Genomic DNA, 18,468 nt, shown 5'->3' on the forward strand with positions numbered 1-18,468 from the left:
ACCTTGCATAGCGTCCTCTTTCTCCTGTGTCACCTGTTGATTTGACGATATGATGATCCTTTAATAGACTTGTTCTAATTTAAAAACAGGAAAGCAAACACATCAATTAATTTCCAAGGGTATAAAGTGTACAGTTCTAGAAAAAATGCAGGATGTTAACAGCAAATCATAATAAAGAATGAAATATAGAAATATATATATATATATATATATATATATATATATTCTATATTTATATTATATTTAAGTTTACATCATATTTTTCATGCACGGGCAGATTTGCATGTTTATTTTCCATGTGTGTCTGACCACAAGTTTGAACACGTCTGCTTAGCAAATGCCGACACAAAAGCTGCTGTTAACAGGCAGATCAGCATTTTGATGTTTCGGACCACAATAAAACGTGTGTGTTTGTGTGTGTGTGTGTCTATTGTGCAACAGAATGCAGAGGACTGCTGATGACTTACCGGACTGCAGTGCACACGTGTAGTGGTATTTGTTTGGGCAGCCTTTGAAAACGCAGCCCAACGTTGCTCCCCTTCTTTGACACGTCGAACAAACCTAAAAAAAATACCAGACGGTTGAGTGTCATTACTGCAGGCTGCTGAGCATTAAAGAATCTGTGTTTCTGAAATCTTACCGACACTTTAGCCAACCTGACCGCATTTTCCAGCCCGTACAGCTTTCCCCGAACCAGAAAGACGCTTGTGGACCATATCGCGCAGTCCTCGTGGAGCCAGTGCTCGTTAGCATTGAGAGGAACCACTGGAGGACTGAACCAATCGGTGTCACCATCCATCCTGGGTCTCTTAGATGAAGGACTATTGGACGACTGGCTATCGCTGGTCCAAAGAGACTCGGTCCATCTGCCCGGAGCAACACGTTTCCCTCGAACAGACGAGTCGGAGTCACTATTATCCTCTTCCTGTGGATTACAAACCGCTTTAGAGGCCGATTTGAAACCTTCAGGGTAATACGGCCCATGCAAGTCTCCGAGGTCCATGGCATTGGCCGAGCCGCCGCAGAGACAGCAGACCAGAACATCCCGCTGTGCGACGTCCACACAGACCCGACCGTACTGCAATCCAGGCGTCACGGGCATCTCACCGGACGCAAACCCACCACACGCCCGCCGCTTTCCCTGCTTGATCCGGACACTGTCCTCGGGATAGTTGACCACCGTACAGATGGGGAAGTCTTTGATCTGCATGCGCACATAAGGCGCGAAGGTCTCATCCCGCACATCCTTCTTCTCCTCGTAGTTCAGACATTTGAGTTTGATTTCTGGTTCCTGTGGCGAGAAAAATGATGCATGGCCGACCGTGTGTTTCTTTCTCTTCCGTTTGGTAGATTTCTTCAGGCCTTGTTGAGCCGGCATTGGTTTTTGATGCTTGACTGGTACCGAATGAAGGTTTCTTATCCTTCCGGAGGATTTTTTCTTTGTGCGTTTTACAAATGCATCTAGCGTCTTTGCAGAAGTTGAGGTAGATAGGGTGGCTTTACGTCTACTTGAACGTCTGACATCGGTTTCTTCTAACGTCTTTTTCTTCTTCTTCTTTACATCCGCCACATTGCGCATCCTTTCCAGCACCTTTTTCTTGGACTTGCTCTTCTGAGCTTTTCTTTTACACACGCGACTCCTGATGGGATGGATGTCTTGAACAATGGCTCCCATTCTTACACCTCGTCTAGCTCTCGGAGGCAGTCTTCTCCTCTCAAGCGCGAGCGAGCTGCCGCTTGTTTTGAATGCATCTGTGTCGGTTTGTTCTGCAGATGCATCGTTGACATGCATGGACTCGGTGTTGCACGTTTTGTCAGTTTTCCCTGTTGGTGTTTCTGGCGATTCGGTCTCAGCTGCCTCCGGCATTGTAGAATCAAACTGTTCTTCTTGCTTTGCTCCACTCGGAGAACTTGCAAAAACATCCTCTATTTGCTCCGCCGACGGAGACTCAGGATCCAACGGACTAATGAAGTCTTGGTTTAATGAAATGGCGAAGCCGTCGTTCGGTAAAACCACTGGCTCCTCGGATCTGGAGATGAGAAAGACGAGCTCCGGATTGGCGTTCCGGTGCAAAGCGTCTGCGTTCGCGCCATCGTCCTCCGGAAATCCTCCCTCGAAGGGTCCGACGTTCCACAGGCCATTCGCAGCTCCGTTTTGAAGCTCACCCACGCTGATGGGGAACCCGCACTCGCTGGGATCGGCTTGTAAAGATTTGAGCGTTTCCAAAGCCAGGTTTTCCACATCTTGCATATCCGGAGGTTGTTGAAGGTAGCAGAACGCCGCCACGTTTTCCACGACCTGAGCCGGCGACATGAAGCCGAACTGATCGCAGGCTGTCAGTCCGACCGGTACAGACACCTGCTGGAGACAGTGTTGGTCCACCGAAAGCGCAGCATCTCCGGCATCCGTCACCAGCTGTCCGGCATCATACGCGGCGGGATGCAGCGCAAACGCCTTGCTCAAGGAAGGAACGCCGTAGATCGGGGAATGCTCGGAGAAGACGTGCGACCGGCTCACGTAGGAGAGCGTGACGGTCGTGTTGGAAAATGCATTATCCAGTTGGATCTGGTCTGTGGGAAGCGGAAGAGGTTCAGGATTGGTTTCGGGAAGCAACATCCCATTGCTGGTCCCAGGATTGACAAACCAGCCCGGCGTCTGGACGACATGCAAGGCGTCGATGGGGTTGGCTTTCAGAAGGCATTCCTCGGCATTCCACGTCAGATCGAAGATGTTGGGGAGGCTGCAGGCGGAGGACAGATCCTGAGGCTGTAAACCATCCGAGTCACTGGCAGGCTCTTCCATATCAACTGAGAGCAGAAACATGAGGATCAATTTTATTAAAGGGTCATGAAACCCCGTTTCAGCACTGGTTAGTTCTCACTACAGTTTTAAAAAATGCTGAAAGAGTGGGCGTGGTGCGCAGCGGAGCGGAGGGGGAAGAGAGGAGACAGACAACACACACAGCTTCGGGTTCAGAAGTCCAGAACCACAACCATTTGCACTCTGCATCAAAAACATATATACTTTACGCACTGTTGCACCTCTGATAACCCAAGGCTTATTCTGCGGCGTTTATATAAGCTTCTTCTCATAGGATAAGAACACGCAGTCTCATGAATAATTTAATGGACACCGACGCGTCATCGATGTTCTATAGTCCTTTGCCACGTCACAAATTGTGACGTCAACACAATGTAGATTTTAAACCCGGAAGATGAAAATAGCGCAAAAACGCTTAAAATTAATCAGTTTTCTCAAACAGTTAAAATTATCGGATGCTAACATTGTCTTCTATAATGTGCAACACAAACACCTCTGCTAAAATCTCAGTAGTAGTAGTCTGGGGTTTCATGACCCTTTAATAAGGCACCATTAAAAAATGCAATTTGACCAATCTTTAACCATAAAAAATTAAATATTTATTCAAATTAAATTTTAAAAAAGTTGCATTAAAAATGCAAAAGCTACAATAACAACAACAATAGTAATAATTAAAATAATAAAACTGGAATCAGATTTTCTCTACAGCTGCTCACAACCGTTTTAATTTGGAGGCTCTGAGAGCAGAAACATGAGTGCCAATTTTGTATATAAAATTTATACATAATTCACCACTAAAAACAATGCAAGTTGACCAATGTGCTTTGACAATAAAAAATTTATATTTAATAAAAAAAATGCAAAAAGCTAAAAACTATATTAAATTCAATATTAAATATATACTAAAGCTGGTCATATGCCAAATATTAGAAATATGTCTTCAAACTGGATTTGAAAATCCTGAAAATTATGTTAAGGTTGCTCTAAATTATCAACATGACTTGATCACATTTTTGATCCACTTTAGATTCATGCAATCAGTGTCAGAGCCATTTGCGCCATAGCGGAAATATTACGCAAGACAAGAGCTACTGCGCATTGAAAAAAATAATAATTGTGGGCATGATTTAAAAAAAGCCAAAATGGTCTTTACAGTCACACTTGTGTCTTGTAAGTAGAGCAACATTTTCTTTATTTCTATTTCTCACCGATTTTAAACACCTTTGTTCTTTAACCTTTTAACTTATTGTATTAATTGAAAATATTATTAAATATTTTTTCTATTATTTTATACAGGAAATGGTGCTAATTAGGAGTTTAATACTGTGTAGGACTATGAAATACAAAATATTAAAGGATAAATATTACTGAAACAAACTAAAGCACATTTCATTATCAAAAAAAAGTTACGCTTATTTTTTTTTCAATCCGTTTACGGAATACCAGGTTAATATTTACCACGGTAATGAACAATTACTATATTTGTACACCATAGTATTTTAATATAGACCACAAGTAATATGTACTACGGTATTTGCATAGTACAGCAAAGCATACCACGGATTATTATTTGCTGTACTTCAGGTTCCCTGTTGAAAAAAACAGCATATGCTGGTTAGGTATGTCTTGACGCTGGGATGCTGGTTTAAGCTGGTCCTTTTGCTGGTTTAAGCTGGTCCTTTTGCTGGTTTAAACTGGTCCTTTTTATGCTGGTCCTTTGCTGGTTTAAACTGGTCCTTTTGCTGGTTTAAGCTGGTCCTTTGCTGGTTTAAGCTGGTCCTTTTGCTGGTTTAAGCTGGTCCTTTGCTGGTTTAAGCTGGTCCTTTTGCTGGTTTAAGCTGGTCCTTTGCTGGTTTAAGCTGGTCCTTTTGCTGGTTTAAGCTGGTCCTTTGCTGGTTTAAGGACCAGCTTAAACCAGCATCAACACATACCTAACCAGCATATGCTGTTTTTTTTCAACAGGGTTAGTGTCTGGATACTTTATAAATCACTTTTGTGATTTATGCATTTGATGTAAAACCGAAAACTCATGACTAGGCCTTAATTAAAGGCCATAACAACCTGTTTTATTGACTGCATTCATGGATTTATTAGCGCATAAACTAACACTGATGGCATGAATCTCTGACACTCCCGACCTGGAATAGTCATGTTTTATCTCCAAAATCGGCTAAATCTGTCTTTTGCACTAAATAAAATCACGTATGATCTGGATAACATCCAGAACTGTCAAACATCCCCAGACCAGATTTAATCCGGGTTCGTCTGGTTCTTCAGGAGTCGCTTTACGTTACCCGTCCTGTGGTTCTGTGTCGCTTTCCGTCTGGCGTTTGTTATGCTAACGTTAGCATAGCAGGCTGTTAGCATGCGGGCTAATATACATTCTAACAACACTAAATAACGCTCACCAACGCGTCCAGCAAATGGATGTCGTTATGAATCCCAATTAAACAGCGCAATTAATCAGAGATAAGCACCGCAGGCTTCCGTTAGCAAAGCAAAGCGAGCTAAACAAAGAGCGAAGAGCGCGCGTGCAGAGACTCACCCGAGCTGATGCATTTATTCACGAAACCATCGCAAACTCCATCCCGCTGGAAAGAAACTCTCTTTCAGGTGCAGCCGCTTCTGTTTGAGTTCGGACTGAATAATGCATGAAACCAGTGGTTTTGGTCACGGCTGCGCTGTCAGAGTGAGCCATTGCGCAGCATTATGCGCAACAGTGTAGTTATTATGCGACACAAGATGCTCCTTTAAAGCAAAGAATTGTGATGCATCTCTTTGCATTTTTACTTCAGGATTCACACATAGCTGGAACAATGCATTTCTAAGAGTTGCTGTATTTGAAAGCATCTTCCAGTTCTAAAAGCACATTTTGAAGTCTTTCAAATGTTCCAGGTTTTTATTGATTGTTGGGAGCCTGATAGTCGGTTCCTTGAAAATAAGTGCAAAGAAGAAAAAACTAAACACACAAACATTTTTTTCCCCCTTCTCAAATATTAAAATAGGGTACTCATTAACATTTTATTGTAAATAAATGTAAACTAATAAACTCTTTATTGAATATTAATTTATTGCTTATTTTTTAAATTATCTTTTGTCCAAAATGAATGTGCAATTAATTTGATTATTCAGGACATTGTAATAAATTAGATTTTTAAAAATGTAACGGATTCACATCCCTAATTGTCGTATAATTTCATTTATAAATACATGATGACTTATAATATAAAAAAGCAACAATACAGGGTTCCTACATCCGGCATGTTGTATGAAAGTAAATTTTAAACTTTTTAAAGACCTTTTTAAGACCAAGTAAAAAGTTTGAACATATAACCTTCAACAGATTTCTATTACTTTTTAACTATTTCTTCCAAATAAACACAAAATTTAACAAACCACTACAATACAGAAACAACTTTTACTGTACCTTGTGTACAAAAAGTGTATTTTTGTCTTGTTTTAATGTCTAAAGATTCTTAAACTTCTTATCTCTTGAGAAGTAAAATGACAAAAGTGAGAAATTGATCAAAATGAAGTGAATTTATGGTTTAAATCAGAGCAAATATCTGCTAATGGACTTGGAATATTTTCATTCCCAAAAAAACAAAAAAAAAACTTAATTCAGAGGGAAAACACTTTCATTTCCCACTCCCATATATTTCTTGTTTGAAGTATAAACTCATTTTTTTTCCTTTTCTCAGAAAACAACTTACTCTCGCAAAATTTCTTACATTTGTATCTGAGAAAAAAAAAATCTGAAGATGTACACACATTTAATGCAAGACTTTCCGCTCTTTTAAGACCAGCAGACACCCTGCAATATAAATAAATGACAGATTAATCAGTGCAAAAGAGGGTGCAAAAATATTTATTGCTAATAAACCTGTTGTCAGTTCGTGTACATTTGCAGTATATTTACAATAATGTATAGATGAATGGAAATGTGAGACAAAAATTCATAACATTTAAATAAATACAATGGACTGCCACTGAACAACACCGCAGACTTTATCAGCTTGAAGAAACAAAAAAAAAACACCTCCCATTCACGTGAGTGGACCAGTATTCATTCATAACGGCAACCTTATACAGCCTTGTTAATATTCTTTAGAGCAGCCCAAACCCTTTCAGGTCTGTTCCTGTGTGCTTTACAGTCATCAGAAATGGTCCTTTATTTAAAACATCCGGAGAAGCTGCAGAAGGTCAGCGGTTAATGATGCAAGCGTCGACTAAATGCAGCTATTTTATATGCATCCCATTTCACTAAAACAAGAAAGAGCCGGAGGAAATGCGCAGAGTGACCACTTCTAGCGTCACGCGTGATGATTCCTGCCGTGCCAATAATCTGGTGTCGAGTCATGACGTGGGTTACTTCCTCCACTGGCGATTCACACAAACTAAAGAGTTCAAACAGTAGCTTACACGGCCGTGTTTAGTGTACGCATGATAGATGCTTCATTAAAAACAAAGTATTTACATTAAGACATGGCAATGAAAACAAACCAACAACGTCACAGTAACTGAAGTGCATGAAATGCAGACTATAGACATAAAACTCAAACTTCATACCATGTTTAATATACGCTGTAGCTGTGACCAGTGTGTCTCTAAGTGATTGATTATTGGGCTAAAATATGCGGCTCTTTATTAGCATGCAGCGAGGCCGGTCGACGCGTCCGTGTCAGAAGTCCTTAGTGTCCTTGTTGTCGAACAAGTGAAGTCTCTGCTCCGCCGTCAAACCTTCCTTCAGACTCTGGAGACGCAAACAGAGAGACTCAAATGTGGTGTTTTGAAGCAGTTTCTGTGAGCATGTCCATAAAAACAGGGTTTCTGCAGGTTTGATGAAGATTGACTTGTTTTAAGATTAATTAAGGAACACAATATGTGACCCTGGACCACAAAAGCGTGGGTATATTTGTAGCAGTAGCCAACAATACATTGTATGGGTCAAAATTATAGATTTTTCTTTTATGCCAAAAATCATTAGGATATTAAGTAAAGATCATGTTCCATGAAGATATTTTGTACATTTCCTACCGTAAATATATCAAAACTTCATTTTTGATTAGTAATATGCATTGCTAAGAACTTCATTTGGACAACTTTAAAGGCGAATTTCTCAATATTTAGATTTTTTTGCACCCTCAGATTTCAGATGCATCTCGGTCAAATATTGTCCTATCCTAACAAACCATACATCAATGGAAAGCTTATTTATTCAATCTTATGACTGGTTTTGTGGTCACATATGTCGATATGATCTGTGAATGTAAATGTCCAGGGACATGCATGTATTGTTTCACAAGTAGTGCATTGTATTTGCAACACTTCAAAGTCTGAAAATGCCACTTTCGACAATTACTTTTTATTCGTTTTACAAAAAATAGCTTAAGCTTTGAATAGCTTCTGATCACACGGCAAAAGTACTTCTGTCTTGTTTTCCAGTGTGAATGTCTAAAGATTCTTAAATCAAGATACGTTTACTTGAGAATCAAAATGATAGAGCATGTCGTTTTCTGTGATATTGATCCAAATGAAGCGAGTTTGATTAAAACAAGAACAAATATCTGCCAGTGGAGTCTGAAATATCAACTGAATTCAAAATGAAAAGTTTTCACATCCCACTGACAGAAACTCACTTAATTGTGTTCAATTTCTTAGAAAACATTTAGCATCTCAAATAAATGTATTTTGATTTAAGGATGTTTAGATATTTGTACTGGAAAACGACAAAAATACTGAGGAAGATATTCATGTTTTGCAGTGCATGCAACATTTAATGCCATGACTTTATGAATGTAAGACTTTCTGCTCCGATTTAAGACCTTTTTAAGGTCTTCATTTGTGGAAGACCTGCAAAAGCCCTGTTCAAAGCAACTCTATAAAAAAAAAAAATTCAAAAAGTATTATTTTCTTCATTACAAATCCCTTTTGCAATGCTTTTTCATTGCGTTTAAATCAGTGACCCCAACAAAAATGACAAAAGTATTCAAAACTGCCAGCTGTGCCACCAACAAACTCCAGTGACACACACACACACACACACACACACACACACTCGCAGACGCATGCCGTGAACCGCCGCGACTGGTCCTGTGAAACTCAATATGAACGATTTCCAGCAACGCATATGGAAATGCCCTTGAGTCCACGAGACGCGCGTCTGATGAACATGAGATGACACGGACAGCCCTTCATTCAGCAGGTTTAATACAAATTTAGCAAATTTAGCATTGTCTGATGAAATTAATCAATAACACTGTAATCATGATGGAATCAAATGTAATCAAATGGATCAAATGGATAATTTACAAAAAAAAAATGGCATTTTTATTTTTGTTAAATAAGATGCTGTACAATAGATGAATGCATCCAATTACATGGATGAAAAGATATCTTGGTTGTATGATACTCCATAAAAATAATATAATTTTAGTTACAAAAATAATAATAACAATAATAATAATATTACATAATAATATAATTTCTTCAAGTTAAACAACTTTATTTTGTTGGTTTGTGGTGAAAATCTTTTGAGTTTTGGTGTATATTTGACAGTAGTGATGGTAGAAAAAAAAGTTTACAAAGCTTTGAATAAACTGCTTTGCAAAATGATTACTATAAAGTATATTATATTAAATGCAATTAACAAATCATCAAATACCATTAAATAAGAAGTGTCTGTATAATATGTGTTCTATTAATAACTTTCACGGCTTGTTTTAAACCATACATCAATGGAAAGCTTATTTATTCAATCTTATGACTGGTTTTGTGGTCACATATGTCGATATGATCTGTGAATGTAAATGTCCAGGGACATGCATGTATTGTTTCACAAGTAGTGCATTGTATTTGCAACACTTCAAAGTCTGAAAATGCCACTTTCGACAATTACTTTTTATTCGTTTTACAAAAAATAGCTTAAGCTTTGAATAGCTTCTGATCACACGGCAAAAGTACTTCTGTCTTGTTTTCCAGTGTGAATGTCTAAAGATTCTTAAATCAAGATACGTTTACTTGAGAATCAAAATGATAGAGCATGTCGTTTTCTGTGATATTGATCCAAATGAAGCGAGTTTGATTAAAACAAGAACAAATATCTGCCAGTGGAGTCTGAAATATCAACTGAATTCAAAATGAAAAGTTTTCACATCCCACTCACAGAAACTCACTTAATTGTGTTCAATTTCTTAGAAAACATTTAGCATCTCAAATAAATGTATTTTGATTTAAGGATGTTTAGATATTTGTACTGGAAAACGACAAAAATACTGAGGAAGATATTCATGTTTTGCAGTGCATGCAACATTTAATGCCATGACTTTATGAATGTAAGACTTTCTGCTCCGATTTAAGACCTTTTTAAGGTCTTCATTTGTGGAAGACCTGCAAAAGCCCTGTTCAAAGCAACTCTATAAAAAAAAAAAATTCAAAAAGTATTATTTTCTTCATTACAAATCCCTTTTGCAATGCTTTTTCATTGCGTTTAAATCAGTGACCCCAACAAAAATGACAAAAGTATTCAAAACTGCCAGCTGTGCCACCAACAAACTCCAGTGACACACACACACACACACACACACACACACACTCGCAGACGCATGCCGTGAACCGCCGCGACTGGTCCTGTGAAACTCAATATGAACGATTTCCAGCAACGCATATGGAAATGCCCTTGAGTCCACGAGACGCGCGTCTGATGAACATGAGATGACACGGACAGCCCTTCATTCAGCAGGATCACATGCACCATGGCAGAAAATAATCTGATCTGTTTGTCTGTCAATGCATGAACTAAAGCTGGGCGATATGGCCAAAAATACTATCACAATATCATCATTTATAAGTCGCTTTGAATAAAAGCATCTGCTAAAGGACTAAATGTAAATGTAATAATCATTTAGCAGTAATGAGGAAGGAAATGCTTCCACATGTTTGTCAGAATGAATGTAAACATCACTCGATTGTTCACAATCAAACTACAGAGTAAGATACCTTTTAATTTAGGGCACCTCTTCATATAAATTCTGTTTTACATTTGATTTATTCTGGATTCTGTGTTTTATGATTTAATACAAATTTAGCATCAAAAATGGTGTCTGATGAAATTAATCAATAACACTGTAATCATGATGGAATCAAATGTAATCAAATGGAAAATATAATTAATTTACAAAAAAAAAATGGCATTTTTATTTTTGTTAAATAAGATGCTGTACAATAGATGAATGCATCCAATTACATGGATGAAAAGATATCTTGGTTGTATGATACTCCATAAAAATAATATAATTTTAGTTACAAAAATAATAATAACAATAATAATAATATTACATAATAATATAATTTCTTCAAGTTAAACAACTTTATTTTGTTGGTTTGTGGTGAAAATCTTTTGAGTTTTGGTGTATATTTGACAGTAGTGATGGTAGAAAAAAAAGTTTACAAAGCTTTGAATAAACTGCTTTGCAAAATGATTACTATAAAGTATATTATATTAAATGCAATTAACAAATCATCAAATACCATTAAATAAGAAGTGTCTGTATAATATGTGTTCTATTAATAACTTTCACGGCTTGTTTTCGTTTTATGAAGGGCTTGTCTAAACCAGCCAACAACAGACTATTAACAACTACTCTTCCTTTTAATTACACAAGCGTCTTATGAACAATGTCTATAAACGCCAAGATCAGGTGAAAACTATAGTAGACACAATGAACTCGTTTACTGAAATCACGTGGCTTTGGAAGTTATACACGCTCCAAATCACTGGTTGATTCACCACGGTTTCATGAAGAAGAGTTTCAAAACACCTATCACTACTTGACGGTAGTTGTTTTTCTCAAAGTAAATGGCGTAAAGCTGCTGAAGTGACTCTTGGAGCAGCTCTGGAGAGGAAGTTCATGTCCCCATATATTGAGATGAGCATCACATGCGTTTGTGTAGTACATGAAACTACGCAGAACATGCAGATTATTACAGACACACACTGACAGCTGCTGCTGCTGTTAGATTCATCTAGATCCACTAAAAACCACCAGAGCTTATCATGGCTTTATCATGATCTCAATGTGATCTGGTTTATCGCCCAGCCCTAGCATGAATCCCTCTGAATGATGCACGGGGAGTTCAGCGCATTCGCTCCCTTCTAAGGGCTTTTACCTAAAATCAGAAGTCAAAGGTCTTCAGGTTTAGTCTTTAGCTGTCCCAGGGCATGTCACGACTCACAGACTGGGAACAGAGGAAAACACACACACACACACACACACACACACACACACACACACACACACACAGGACTGTGTGTTAGAGGAGGGAATGTGCAAAAGTCTTACCGCTACCTATCAGGCTTTTTCCTGGACAACAAAACAAAACACAGCACACACACAGTTCAGTTCCTGACTGTTCACAAGCAGAAGCTGCTGTATTTTGTCAACAACGTGTTGACCTGAGGGTGGCAGTGTGAGCTTAACTAACTCTTATTCAACACCAGAGGACTCAACGTGTGTGTGGAAACCTACCTTTGACCTCATGGTGCGTTCGGAGCGTTTGGCTGCTGCGGCCGCCATCTTTAAAATGTCAGGATTGCTCTTCGACTTCATGATATCTGAAAGACATGACAGCCGGTCGTTTCATAACATGCACATGAATGAATTTGAGTGTGGGTTGATTTCGAGACGAGGGTCGTACCGTAACCGCCGCGCTCCGCGTCCTCCAGCGCGGGATCCCCCAGTGCATCATGGGCCTGCTGCAGCTGCTCGCGCAGTCGGCTCAGATCGCACTCTGCTTTGGCCCGTACGATGCTCAGCTCCGTGTAGATGTCCTTATATTTATCGGTTGCATATTTTTTATCCTATCAAGAGATGTGGCACAGGTTATTAACGTTAATCCACATGCATTCCTTCATCAGGGTCCTTAAAAAGTCTTAAAAATCAGTTTGATCAAAATTCAGGTCATAAAAACTCTTTAAAAGGCTTTTTTTATCATTTTAGGAGATCTTAAATTTGGGTACAAAAAAATAGTTCATTATATTTTAATTTATTGGCATATCAGCTTCACAGGCTATTACATGGCAGATACAGATTCAACACAATAGAATTGATACAAACATTTAATAAATTTCAATTAAAAAATTATTTAAATGTAAATTATGTCAGTTTACACGTTACGGTATTTATATTGTTCTATGTTGTAGATGGTTTTAAGAGTGCAGGAGCTTCACATTTCAAAATAAGAGTCCCAGTGTATTCAGGACTGTTTATAATTAAAAGTCCTGCATAATACATAAAATACTTGTTTATTTTCAGGTTACACAAACTTTATCTGGCATTTAATTTAAACGTTAACTCAATCTGGGCCGCCCATCGCAGGAAGGAAAGACTAAGAACATTATTTACCATGCAATTTATATATTTTACAAATATCGGCACAATAATCTATTTCTTTGAACACATTATCATCGTATCTACAAAATCAAATATCATTGACCTATAATTCTAATGTATTGATACTATATTAGAACATAAACCAATTGCAATACATAAGCATTTACTAAATAAAACATTAAATATTTTAAACTTGAATGTGTGCCACAGCCTGTTTAATAAAAACTAAAACAAGTCATTTTGAGATTGTATGAATGTGTTTTGTAAGGTCATACAGTATTCATTTTATTTGTGCAAGTCTTGAAAAATGTGTAACAAGTTCTTGAAAATGTGTTTTTTTTTAACTCTTCAAACATAAATGAAGTCGCAACACTTACTCTTTGGGCAGTCTGGAGCTCATCTTTTAAAGAGTTGATCTCCTGCTTCAGATACTGCACTTCTGACTCCTTCACCCTCAACATTACCTGTGAACGCAAGTGACGATGAGCTTTTCATTCCTAGGATGCTGTGGAAAAAGAGCGAGACATAAAGGGAAGAAACAGACCTCCAGCTCATACAGCTCCTTCCCCTGTATGACCCCGCCAGTGTCTCCGCCGTCCTCGCTCGTCATCGATCGCATCTTAGTGATCTCAGCTGCCAGACGATTGTTTAGCTCCTGCATAACAGACAAGAAGCATAAAACAGCACGTTGGGGGACAAAATCAGGTCTTATGTGCATCTGAAGTGGATTTATTTGCGCTAAGGTCATGGTTAGCTGCAGTGGTAATTTTGACAGCAAATTTTGATTTCGTTTTAAGTTAGTCTTTTGACTAAAACCTCATTTAGTTTTAGTCATCTGAACTGTTTTAGTCGACTAAATGTTAAACTGTAAAGCATTCATTAAAAATGTATCCAAAATGTCTAAACTCATTATATACTCCAGGAGAAAACTATGTATTTACCTGTTAATATGAATGATATTAAGGTTTGACGATGCAATACAGACACAGATTTAACTGATGTGACGCATAACATGCCTTTATTTATCTTTAAATTAAATAAAACCACTTCTCATTAAGAAAAAACATGGTCTTTTCAATAAAGGACCAGTAGTTATATATGCATTCTTTGTAACAATTTGCGTACGTCCTTCTTCACTCTTTCAAGCAGACATTTATATGAACTAAATATAGATTAATACTAAAGTGATTCAGTCATGAGTAGAGAGTGATGTTCTCTCTTTTTTGAAACAGACAATAGAAGGTTTATTAGGCTGCTGTCACTTTAAGACCTAATGCATGGATCCGATATACTGACACACATCTGAAATTCTCACAACTGCTTACATTCACTCAATACATATCCGACTCTGAATACTCACCACAATGGACAGTTTGACATAATTTTGTGCGTATCTGTCTGTTAAATCACAATAAAATGAGAAAGAGAATTCAGTTCTCTCCCTAACATTTTTGTCTCATTTCGTTGTCTCATTCATTGACGAAAAGGTCAATAGATTTGCAATAGTTTTTGTCATTCAAAATAGTTTTTTTATTTAGTTGTAGTCTCATTTTTGTCAGTGAATAGGGCCCTTCATTTCATTTCATTTCATTCTTTGGATTCTGTTTTAAAGGGGTCATATGATGTTGCTAAAAATAACATTATGTTGTGTATTTGGTGTAATGAAATGTGTTTATGCGGTTTAAGGTTAAAAAAACATTATTTTCCACATACTGTACATTATTGTTTCTCCTTTATGCCCCGCCTTTCTGAAACGCGTCGATTTTTACAAAGCTCATCGGTCTGAAAAGCGAGGTGTGCTCTGATTGGCCAGCTATCCAGTGCGTTGTGATTGGCCGAATACCTCAAGCGCGAGACGGAAATGTTACGTCCCTACCATACTGTGATGATGCCCTGTCCGGCCGGAGCGACGAGACAAAAACATTAAAACATCTGAATATTTGGGTTAAACTGTTCTGAAACAGTGTTGCAAATACAACTTGACCAGTGATTTCTAGTCGTGTTCTCTTTTGGAAGGCCAAACAAAGTTTCACTTTCACAACGAAACAGCGTCACACACGGTGGGCTAGAGTGAACGGAGGCCGGATTGAGTGAGCGGAGGCCGGTGGGCTTGAGAACGGTGCGGCCGGCGGATATCGTCCTCTTTTGGAAGACCAAAGAAAGTAGTTTCGCTTTCACAACGAAACACACAGCGTCTTCACGACATGGCGGCAACAACAATACTACAGCGAGAATAAAAGTTACGCCTTCTTTCTTTGCGTGAACATTTGGGCGGCGTTATGCAAATCTTCCCACATAGTGACGTAGACATGTGGGGGCGTGTTAGAACGAGCCGTTTTAGGTAGGAGTGGTTGACTCTTAACTTTTATAAAGAATATCTCTTTGGATTTGAGACTTTAGTCTTTGCAACTTTTTAAATCGCAAAAATTCAAATCGCATCATATGACCCCTATAATGGTTAAATTACATTTTATTAAAAAGCATGTCTAATGAATTAAAATCATGAAACTTATACAAGTTAATGGCAATTTATTAAAAGTTTAACAAAAATCTGATTTTTAGTGCCCCATTAATGTTTTGTTTTTTTTACCAAATTCTGTGTTTTCCATGTTGATTTTTCTGGATTTCATTTTACTGGCTTAATTAAATTTGAATAATCAAAATGAAATGTTTAGGGGTTTTTTTCTCCAGAAATACTGTTATGTGCTTTATTTTTTCTGGTAATTAAATGATGGCATAAAACATCATAAAACATACAATTCATCTTTTAAGCAAATGACAATTAAACAAACCCTTTCAAATTTTTTGGCAAACAAAGTGCTGCTCAACAGAGGTTAATTACTAAAATTAAAAAAATGGAAGAAAATTTTTATTATTATTTATTAAAAATAAAGCTTTAATAATAATTTTATTTTTAGTAGTAGTAATAGTAGTAAGACTACATTTTACTGTTCAATAGTAATATATTTCTGTCACAATTTCTTCAAGTTAAACTGAACTTTTACTTTTACGGGTTGCCGTGCAGTTTTGTTTGTGTGTGTATATGATGTGACAGTAGTTTTTCCGTCAGCAGTTGTGGAGATGTTGTTTATGTATTTATGTCCTCTTTTAGTGAGACGGCAGACTCTGAAAACATTGCCAGCGTCACATGCTTAAATAGGTAAAACTGCGCGTTTGCGCCATTCATTCACACAGAGACACACAGAACATGCAGGATTAGTCTATATCACCATTTGATTTAAGTGTACTGACCTACTTTTGATTTATTCATTCAAAATTTGGCATCATAGAGCCCTAAGTGAAAAAATTCTGTGGACGAAAAGCATGCTGGAAAATATTTTTCAGTGAAATTAGCACTGGTTACCTGGTTGTGCGCATTGAGTTCCTGGTTCTCCCGCTGGCACTGTCTGAGCGCCTGTCTCTCGGCCTCCAGCGCCTGGGCCAGATGAGCGTTTTCTAAGCACTTCTGCGAGTACTGCTCTGACAACACCTCGATCTCCCTCTGGTACGACATCAGCTCTTCCCTACAACACAAATGCATGTGCATTTTTCCTTTCAGTTAAAAGTGATAATAAAAGAGCGAGACCTTTAAGTCTAGACAGAAGTCCAGCCAAGAGCCTGAGGGCAGATTACGAGCATGTACACAAAGAAAGAACCTGTGCAATCACTCCAGATTTGGCATCTAGGCTGCGTTGCCCCAGGATACACTTGGCAATAGAGGTGGTCATGCAGTCAGGCTTTAAACCGTTTATCCACTCCAATTAATGTATTATGCAGAATGCACAAGACTTATTTGCGTATCGCAGCTTCAACAGTGAAGTCAGAAGAAAAGCATCATAAAAGCGAGGTAGAGGTGTGGCTTTGTAAACTCATTTCAAGCAATTAAATCTGAAGAGGCAGTTTATTTTTCAAAAGAATGCAAAGTTGCGGCTGCGCTGCATTATGAGGCTAAAATAGCGTAAAGGAATAACAACTGACTCGTGCTGTTTGCGGATTTCCTCTATGTCTGCGTTTTCATTGTTGCTGTTGGCCTTGCGCGCTTTCTCCAGTTCCCGCTCAAGCTCCGTCCGATGTGCATTCTTCATTGCTTCAATAGCTAATCAAAGAAAAACATAATTAAAAGGCTGTATATTTAGTAATGTGTCTTACAACCAGAAATTGACATTAAATTACTCTAAAACTATAAAATAGATTCAGGAATGACTCTTCAAACTTTTGTTACAAGTGTTTGCTGAGAAATACTTCCTAAGACATTTGATCACTTTTACCTGGAGAGGATTTTCTTTTTCCCGAAATGCTAGTTATTATTATGGTACTGCCAAAATTATCCACAAATAGTGCTTTTTTTCCACTCAAAAACTGAGGTTCATAAACTCAGAGGCCTCAGTCAATTCCAAAAAGAAATACAAAACCTGTGCTAATTGAAATAAAACAAGGACTGAATCCAAGATTTGGTGATAATACAGCATAATAAGTTGGGGGGTGCACGATATTGGATTGTTGCCGATATCCGATATGCTGATATTTTTCAACTCATTTTGGCCGATACCGATATATTTCCTTTTGTTTGGAAACAAGACCAAGTCTCTCCTGTGTGGAAATTATAAGCAAATAATTGTTACTTTTGGTTAGTTTTTAACAAGAACTTATTTTTTAGAATTAAAGGGGTCATTGCTTTATTGCACGTTGCTAAAAAGAACGTTATTTTGTGTATCTGGTGTAATGCAATGCGTTTATGCACATTTAAAGCCATTATCGGCCGATTCCAATATATCGGTCCGATAATATCGTGCATCCCTAATAATAAGATATTTACAAACAATTTTAAAAGTCTGGTCATTTATAACTGGGAACACCAAATTAGGTAAAGGATTTTCAGCATGGCGCAAGAGTTAAATCAGCACAATTTAATATTTTATGTTTAAGAGATAATGGATTCTGGCATAAGGAGCATATTTTTTATTAAGAATTTGCATGTGATTCTGGAATGTCCTATTCTACACTGCATATATACATGATCTGATCCCTGCGAATGATCATATTCAGCTATAGAATGACCCAAAACATCTTCTCCTGGCCCTTTTCGTCCTTACTAACCAGCTATAGTGGCTGCAGTCTCTTCTGCCAGCAGTCTCTCTTTCTCCTCCTGCAGTTTCTCCAGTTCCCGCTGGTGCTTTTTCTGCAGCTCATCGATTACCTTCTGGTGAGACTCTTCCATGGTGACAAAGCCTCGTTCACACGTCGCCTGTAGGGAAA

At 38.0% G+C, this 18,468-nt stretch overlaps 2 protein-coding genes across 7 annotated transcripts in view; both read right to left on the minus strand.

Moving 5' to 3' along the window:
• Positions 1-330: 330 nt before the first annotated feature.
• Positions 331-5,514, minus strand: LOC107653908 (uncharacterized). Its single transcript, XM_016440771.1, has 3 exons — positions 5,367-5,514; positions 641-2,808; positions 331-561 (listed from the first exon to the last, which is right to left on the minus strand). Exons 2-3 carry the CDS (start codon positions 2,801-2,803, stop codon positions 331-333), a joined length of 2,394 nt encoding a protein of 797 aa, XP_016296257.1. The 5' UTR covers positions 2,804-2,808; positions 5,367-5,514.
• Positions 5,515-6,673: 1,159 nt separating this feature from the next.
• Positions 6,674-18,468, minus strand: part of mprip (myosin phosphatase Rho interacting protein) — a 64,945-nt gene continuing 53,150 nt past the window's right edge. The window contains exons 17-25 of one of the 6 annotated variants that reach the window (XM_016440857.1): positions 18,310-18,457; positions 17,191-17,308; positions 16,577-16,736; positions 13,757-13,867; positions 13,590-13,676; positions 12,518-12,680; positions 12,349-12,434; positions 12,169-12,183; positions 7,495-7,574 (exon numbers count right to left, since the gene is read on the minus strand). In XM_016440857.1, coding sequence (XP_016296343.1) covers positions 12,172-12,183; positions 12,349-12,434; positions 12,518-12,680; positions 13,590-13,676; positions 13,757-13,867; positions 16,577-16,736; positions 17,191-17,308; positions 18,310-18,457 — 885 coding nt within the window. In that variant the 3' untranslated portion in view covers positions 7,495-7,574; positions 12,169-12,171. Of the gene's footprint in view, positions 7,575-11,989; positions 12,059-12,162; positions 12,184-12,348; positions 12,435-12,517; positions 12,681-13,589; positions 13,677-13,756; positions 13,868-16,576; positions 16,737-17,190; positions 17,309-18,309; positions 18,458-18,468 lie in introns of those variants that run through there. The other 5 variants (XM_016440856.1, XM_016440859.1, XM_016440860.1 and 2 more) reach the window with 5 other exon arrangements.

Source organism: Sinocyclocheilus anshuiensis, unplaced genomic scaffold, assembly GCF_001515605.1.
Source record: "Sinocyclocheilus anshuiensis isolate Anshui unplaced genomic scaffold, SAMN03320099.WGS_v1.1 scaffold454, whole genome shotgun sequence".
Lineage (NCBI taxonomy): Eukaryota > Metazoa > Chordata > Actinopteri > Cypriniformes > Cyprinidae > Sinocyclocheilus > Sinocyclocheilus anshuiensis.

Excerpts from the sequence above, each read along its gene's own strand:
- LOC107653908 (XM_016440771.1), bottom strand. The coding sequence starts at position 2,803 with ATGGAAGAGCCTGCCAGTGACTCGGATGGTTTACAGCCTCAGGATCTG. Across the intron at positions 562-640 it reads TCAGGTTGGCTAAAGTGTCG|GTTTGTTCGACGTGTCAAAG; the intron begins GTAAGATTTCAG and ends TATTTTTTTTAG.